Source organism: Scyliorhinus torazame, chromosome 18 (genome assembly GCF_047496885.1).
Source record: "Scyliorhinus torazame isolate Kashiwa2021f chromosome 18, sScyTor2.1, whole genome shotgun sequence".
Lineage (NCBI taxonomy): Eukaryota > Metazoa > Chordata > Chondrichthyes > Carcharhiniformes > Scyliorhinidae > Scyliorhinus > Scyliorhinus torazame.
Genome location: NC_092724.1, coordinates 153,983,200 through 153,991,197, shown reverse-complemented (window position 1 = coordinate 153,991,197; position 7,998 = coordinate 153,983,200). Strand labels below are relative to the sequence as shown.

The 7,998-nt window shown below is 49.9% G+C and overlaps 1 protein-coding gene across 1 annotated transcript in view; it reads left to right on the top strand.

Moving 5' to 3' along the window:
* The first annotated feature begins 253 nt into the window (after positions 1-253).
* notum1a (notum, palmitoleoyl-protein carboxylesterase a) overlaps positions 254-7,998 on the top strand; it is a 53,658-nt gene continuing 45,913 nt past the window's right edge. Inside the window, exons 1-2 of the mRNA XM_072483641.1 lie at positions 254-1,185; positions 2,845-2,897. Of these exons, the coding sequence (XP_072339742.1) occupies positions 785-1,185; positions 2,845-2,897 (454 nt within the window). The 5' untranslated portion in view covers positions 254-784. The remainder of the gene's footprint in view (positions 1,186-2,844; positions 2,898-7,998) is intronic.

Sequence of the window (7,998 nt, the reverse complement as noted above, 5' to 3'; positions counted from 1 at the left end):
ATCTTCCGGAGCAGTAACACAGCGGCGACATCAAAGGGATGTCTCTCTCTCCTCAGATATTCAATTCCTGTCATGTTTGTGGGGGATGTTTGGCCGGCGCAAACGGACGAGGGAAAGGAAAGCAGCACTCACACACTCCCCCCCCCCCCCCCCCCCTAGTTAAGATCAAACGCTGCACTGGAACACCTCACCTCAAGGAGGAGGGGAAGTGGGCATCTCCGAAGATTATTAAAGTCCGCCCAGATACAGTCCCAGCGTTTGGCGAGCGCGTTTCATTGGCAGTGAGTCAGAGGCTAAATGAAATAAGCGGAGACAGGGGAGGGGGGCGAAGGAAAAAAAAAGAACCCTCCAACCCATATTAGTTATCTAAATGGACTGGGACTTGGAGTTGAGTATTTAACAAGCCAAGCGGCGGCGGGAGAGAGACACAGAGAGGGAGAGAGTTACCCAAACCTACCCAGGACACAGGCTGCACAAGACTTGAAACCAAATTCGATAGGATTTCTTTAGAACTTTTTTATACTGAAGCAGATGTGGGGAATGATCAGGACTTTTCAAAGCACTGCTCAGTAATTATTGGGGGAATTTATCGTGGCTGCAAATTGAAAGTATTTTTAAAAAGAAGATTGTCTTCAAAGTTCTCGATAGTTAAGTCTAGGTTTTGATTTTATTCTTGTACTGTAACCCCCCGCCGCCCCCCACCCAAAAAAAAAACAAGAAGCAAGCTTCAGTGTGCTGTATCTTTCGGCTGATTGATTTCATCCAGCAGATTGGACAGAAGGAGATGGGCTCTGATCTGAGCTGGAAGCCCAGGCTGTGGCGCCCGCTGCTCCTCTCCATCGTTCTGCTGCAGCTGGGCGGCTCCTCCGAGGGCAAGAAGAGCTGGAGGCCCGGCCGCCAGAGCTCTCACTACCGGCGCTCGCAGGGGCTGCCCGCCCGGGACAGGGGCCAGGCGTCCGGCTGGAGCCCGCAGCAGCAGCAGCCCGCCGCCGGAGCGGGGGACGCCGAGGAGAGCTTCACCCTGGACTTCACCGCGGTGGAGGGCAACATCGACAACTTCATGGCTCAGATCAAGAGCCTGGCTCAGTCCCTCTACCCCTGCTCCGCTCAGAAGCTCAACGACGACATGAGGCTCCACTTTCTGGCCAATTCCTCCGTTACCTGTAACGACGGGACTCCGGCTGGGTAAGGAATTTCACATCCGTCCGCCTGACCCCCCCCTCCCTTCCCCCAAAAAACCTCAGCCTCAAAAGCAACTGCAATCGGCGCAAGTGTCCCAACAAGACGGGGGGGGGGGGCACCTTTAAAAGTGGCTGGAATTGGGCTGTTTAAACCCCTTACTCAGCCCCCAATAACCCCCCCCCCCCACACACACAAACCCCAGCCAAGATCAGAAATGTTGGCCAACCCCCTCCCCAAATCAGTTAAAACTCTCCTGAATGTAACCAAACCTCCAGCATTGATCGACCTGTTGAGGGATCTTTGTCGCTTCCCTTGTTGGTGAATTCCCCCCCCCCCCCCCCCCAAACGTGCTAAAATGTATCAGCTAAAGATTCATTGGGAGGATTTGGGGAGTTTTCTCTGCCAGCCCCCCCCCCCCCCCCCCCACACACACACGCACTTTGCTGGGATTACTCTAGGATGTCTGTATGGTGACCCCCTCCCACTCTCTGTGTGAAATAGACATCCTGGTTAATTTCACTCCCTCACTCGGCAACTCGCAAGCGGCAGCTCCAGACTGAATTTGTCCAATGTGTGTGTTCACACAAATAAAGACCAAGCTCACGGATTAGCGCCCAGCAGAGGTGTCACTTTAACCTGGTGTTTGAAAGGAGACACATTTCTGTGTGTGGTGATGAGGGGAGGGGTGCCTGTGCGTGTTTTAAATATACATTAGCATTAATTCAGCCATCGTAATTCCAAGCGTGAAAATCATTTTAAAAGGAGCGATTTGTGGGAATGTGTGAGTTCTGCCGGGAGGGAGAGTGTGTGGGGCTCCCTCACACCCTGTGCTGTTTGTTAACGGGAGGGGGAAACCAGGCGGGTTTCAGATTCCGGAGGGAGGGCGCCGCTTTAAACGGGGTGAAGGTCCGCGGGTCTTCGGCGCTTTCAAACCCCGCCTGGCAGCCCAGCACACACCGCCAACCCCTTCCCACCCCCGGGAGAGTCGGGAGACGGTGAAATGTGATTGTCCCAGGGGCAGCCCTCTCCCTGGAGACGCTACACCAAAATCCCTCACTCCGATGTGACTGTCCCAGGGGCAGCCCTCTCCCTGGAGACCCTCAGCAGTTACACCCTCACTCCCCCTCTGCTACAGCGGATCTGCCCGCTCGGGCTGAGGGTTAAACATCCCATAATCATTCCGGGTGCCTCTTCAATTCATTGGACTGGGGGGTAGGCAGCCAGGCCCCCCCCCTCTCTCTCCCCCCCCCCCCCCCCCCCCAACACACACACACTCCACATTTGATGGCTGCTGTTCTCACAGGAATCGCCGCTTTAAGGGTAAAGACAGGCAGTGAGGCACAGACTGCAACTTTGCTGAAGCTCCCTTCACATCATTTCACAGCCTGCCCACTGCCCTGTGAACTCGCTCCCTGTCACCAACTCCCGAGTTTCCATTAGACAGCAGGAAAAATCACAATCCACATTCCCACCTCGACAGGAACCTGGGGTGATATTTGCCCCAGTCTGCTGAGCACTGACATTATTACCGAGGGCTCGGAATAGTCCCCACACTTCACCCTGACATCAAGTGCACATCCCCAGATAGACTTTCAAACAGGTTCCACTCCGTTTGATTTTCGACACCAATGAGCTGTTCTATTTTTTCCACTGCCCTCACAGGTTTTACATGAAGGAATCCAGGGGCAGCAGGCGCTGGCTGATCTTTTTGGAAGGTGAGTTTGGGATATTTCATCTGGACGGTCGTTCTTGGGTGAGTTTTGGAAGGAGGAAGGTGCGTTAATGTGGCGCCTTTCCCGTCCCCCAGGGCGGCGCACGGCCCCGTCAGGTACTTCTGAAGGTGGCGAGAACTTAATTATCTTTGAGATAGATTCCATGGAGAAACTGGCTTCACATCTCCTACCCAGTGACTGTCCATTAAATACAGGTCAGATTAGGGAGGCAGTATCGTTTTGTTTCAGGTTTTTAGCGCCTGCAGCATTTTACATTTTAAAAAATAAATTTCGAGTACCCAATTCATTTTTTCCAATTAAGGGGTAATTTAGTGTAGCCAATCCACCTATCCTGCACATCTTTGGGCTGTGGCGGCGAAACCCACGCAAACACGGGGAGAATGTGTAAACTCCACACAGTGACCCAGAGCCGGCATCGAACCTGGGACCTCGGCGGCGTGAGGCAGCAGTGCTAACCCACTGCGCCACCATGCTGCTCATATTTTACCTTTTTAGTTGGCCTTTTAATCCTGATTGGCACTGGTCCTTAACCGGGTTTCCAATGACTCAACCTTCACTTGGACCATGCCCTGTCACCCACTCCTGCTCACAACTGTTCCCAATCCCCGTTTCCACTTCCAAAACCTCAATTCCACTTTTTGAAATTCAGAAGGAAAGTTTAATCTGCAAATGGACAACATTCCGAGAGCGATTTGATATGATCGTCCACATCAGGAACACAACGGAATCCATGGGAGGATTTAGTGAGTTTTAGATTAATAATTTGTTGGTGAAGTCTGTAGATGCTGGAATATCTCTCAGGTACTGGACATTATTTCTGGTAGGAATCCAACCACTGAATTGGGTACCATTCTTTTTATTCCAACTCCCAACAATTCCTGCTCATTTTTCACTCCTGCCCTGAATCTGTTCCTATCTCATCAACATCTCGATTTTAACATGCTCATCTGTGTTTTTTGAATTCCAATTTGGCCTCGCCCCTTGCAATCCCTCGGTCCACCTTGAGTGCTGTAACCCTCCCAGCTGTCCGCAAACCACCAATTCAAAGGAAAGACAGGCTTTTTAAAAAATTCATATTTATGGGATGTGAGCGTCGCTGGTTCGGACAGCACTTGTTGCCAATCCCTAGTTGCCCTTGAGAAGGTGGTGGTGAGCTGCCTTCTTGAACCATTGCAGTTCAACCACAGTGCTGTTAGGGAGGGAGTTCCAAGATATTGCCCTCGTGACAGTGAAGGAACGGCGATATATTTCCAAGTCAGGGTGGTGAGTGACTTGGAGGGGAACCTCCAGCTGGTGAGGATCCCAGGTATCTACTGCCCTTGTCCTTCTAGATGGTAGTGGTCATGGGTTTGGGAGGTGCTGCCTATGAATTCCTGCAGTGCGTCTTGTAGATGGTACACACGACTGTTACTGTTCGTTGGTGGTGGAGGGTTTGAATGTTTGTGGAAGGGGGAGCAATCAAGCGAGGCTGCTTTGTCCTGGATGGTGTCGAGCTACTCGAGTGTTGTTGGAGCTGCACTCATCCAGGCAAGTGGAGAGTATTCTATGATGCCCCTGACTTGTGCCTTATAGATAATGGACAGGCTCTGGCGAGTCAGGATGTGAGTTACTTGCTGTAGGATTCCTAGCCTCTGATCTGCTCTTGTAGCCACAGATTTATATGGCTGATCCAGTTCCGTTTCTGGTTCAATGGTAACCCCCAGAATGTTGCTAGTGGGGGATTTAGTGATGGTAAGGCCATTGAATGTCAAGGGGTGATGGGTTGATTCTTGGTCAAATGCTGCCTTGATGTCAAGGGCAGTCACCCTCACCTCACCTCTGGAGTTCAGCTCTTTTGTCCATGTTGAACCAAGGCTGTAATGAGGTCAGAAACTGGGCATCAGTGAGCAGGTTATTGCTAAGAAGGTTTCGCCTGATAGCACTGTTGATGATTCCTTTCATCACTTTACTGATGATGGAGAGGAGACTGTAAGAGCGTTAATTAGATGGGTTGGATTTGTCCTGCTTTTTGTGTACAGGACAAACATGGGCAATTTTTCACATTGCCAGGTAGATGCCAGTGTTGTAGCTGTACTGTAACAGCTTGGCTGGAGGTGCAGCAAGTTCTGGAGTGCAAGTCTTCAGTACTATTGCCGGGATATTGTCAGGGCATTTGCAGTATCCAGTGCCTTCAGCTGTTTCTTGATATCACGTGGAGTGAATCAAATTGGTTGAAGATTGACATCTGTGATGCCGGGGACCTCCGGAGGAGACAGAGACGGATCATCCACTCGGCACTTCTGGCTGAAGATTACTGCAAATGCTTCAGCTTTGTACTTTACACAGATGTGCGGCATCCCCCATCATTGAGAATGAGGATATTTGTGGAGTCTACTCCTCCAGTGAGTTGTTTAATTGACCACCACTATTCACGACTGAATGTGGACGGATTCCAGAGCCTAGATCTGATCCTTTGGTTGTGGGATCGCTTATGTCTGTCATTTGCTGCTTGTACTGTTTTTTAAAAATATAAATTTAGAGTACCCAATTCATTTTTTCCAATTAAGGGGCAATTTAGCGTGGCCAATCCACCTACCCTGCACATCTTTTGGATTGTGGAGGTGAAACCCACACAATAAGGGGGAGGGGGAGCAGCCCCAAGTCGTGGTCCACATTGGCACTAACGACATAGGTAGGAAAGGGGACAAGGATGTCAGGCAGGCTTTCAGGGAGCTAGGATGGAAGCTCAGAACTAGAACAAACAGAGTTGTTATCTCTGGGTTGTTGCCCGTGCCACGTGATAGTGAAATGAGGAATAGGGAGAGAGCAATTAAACACGTGGCTACAGGGATGGTGCAGGCAGGAGGGATTCAGATTTCTGGATAACTGGGGCTCTTTCTGGGGAAGGTGGGACCTCTACAGACAGGATGGTCTACACCTGAACCTGAGGGGCACAAATATCCTGGGGGGGGAGATTTGTTAGTGCTCTTTGGGGGGGGTTTAAACTAATGCAGCAGGGGCATGGGAACCTGGATTGTAGTTTTAGGGTAAGGAAGAATGAGAGTATAGAGGTCAGGAGCACCAATTTGACGTCGCAGGAGGGGGCCAGTGTTCAGGTAGGTGGTTTGAAGTGTGTCTACTTCAATGCCAGGAGTATACAAAATAAGGTAGGGGAACTGGCAGCATGGGTTGGTACCTGGGACTTCGATGTTGTGGCCATTTCGGAGACATGGATAGAGCAGGGACAGGAATGGATGTTGCAGGTTCCGGGGTTTAGGTGTTTTAGTAAGCTCCGAGAAGGAGGCAAAAGAGGGGGAGGTGTGGCGCTGCTAGTCAAGAGGAGTATTACGGTGGCGGAGAGGATGCTAGATGGGGACTCATCTTCCGAGGTAGTATGGGCTGAGGTTAGAAACAGGAAAGGAGAGGTCACCCTGTTGGGAGTTTTCTATAGGCCTCCAAATAGTTCTAGGGATGTAGAGGAAAGGATGGCGAGGATGATCTTGGAGAAGAGCGAAAGTAACAGGGTAGTTATTATGGGAGACTTTAACTTTCCAAATATTGACTGGAAAAGATATAGTTCGAGTACATTAGATGGGTCGTTTTTTGTACAGTGTGTGCAGGAGGGTTTCCTGACACAATATGTTGACAGGCCAACAAGAGGCGAGGCCACGTTGGATTTGGTTTTGGGTAATGAACCAGGCCAGGTGTTGGATTTGGAGGTAGGAGAGCACTTTGGGGACAGTGACCACAATTCGGTGACGTTTACGTTAATGATGGAAAGGGATAAGTATACACCGCAGGGCAAGAGTTATAGCTGGGGGAAGGGCAATTATGATGCCATTAGACGTGACTTGGGGGGGGGTAGGGTGGAGAAGTAGGCTGCAAGTGTTGGGCACACTGGATAAGTGGAGCTTGTTCAAGGATCAGCTACTGCGTGTTCTTGATAAGTATGTACCGGTCAGGCAGGGAGGAAGGCGTAGAGCGAGGAAACCGTGGTTTACCAAAGAAGTGGAATCTCTTGTTAAGAGGAAGAAGGAGGCCTATGTGAAGATGAGGTGTGAAGTTTCAGTTGGGGCGATGGATAGTTACAAGGTAGCGAGGAAGGATCTAAAGAGAGAGCTAAGACGAGCAAGGAGGGGACATGAGAAGTATTTGGCAGGTAGGATCAAGGAAAACCCAAAAGCTTTCTATAGGTATGTCAGGAATAAGCGAATGACTAGGGAAAGAGTAGGACCAGTCAAGGACAGGGATGGGAAGTTGTGTGTGGAGTCTGAAGAGATAGGCGAGATACTAAATGAATATTTTTCGTCAGTATTCACTCAGGATAAAGATAATGTTGTGGAGGAGAATGCTGAGACCCAGGCTATTAGAATAGATGGCATTGAGGCACGTAGGGAAGAGGTGTTGGCAATTCTGGACAGGCTGAAAATAGATAAGTCCCCGGGGCCTGATGGGATTTATCCTAGGATTCTCTGGGAGGCCAGGGAAGAGATTGCTGGACCTTTGGCTTTGATTTTTATGTCATCATTGGCTACGGGAATAGTGCCAGAAGACTGGAGGATAGCAAATGCGGTCCCTTTGTTCAAAAAGGGGAGCAGAGACAACCCCGGCAACTATAGACTGGTGAGCCTCACGTCTGTAGTGGGTAAAGTCTTGGAGGGGATTATAAGAGACATGATTTATAATCATCTAGATAGGAATAATATGATCAGGGATAGTCAGCATGGCTTTGTGAAGGGTAGGTCATGCCTCACAAACCTTATCGAGTTCTTTGAGAAGGTGACTGAACAGGTAGACGAGGGTAGAGCAGTTGATGTGGTGTATATGGATTTCAGTAAAGCGTTTGATAAGGTTCCCCACGGTAGGCTATTGCAGAAAATACGGAGGCTGGGGATTGAGGGTGATTTAGAGATGTGGATCAGAAATTGGCTAGCTGAAAGAAGACAGAGGGTGGTGGTTGATGGGAAATGTTCAGAATGGAGTTCAGTTACAAGTGGCGCACCACAAGGATCTGTTCTGGGGCCGTTGCTGTTTGTCATTTTATCAATGACCTAGAGGAAGGCGCAGAAGGGTGGGTGAGTAAATTTGCAGATGACACTAAAGT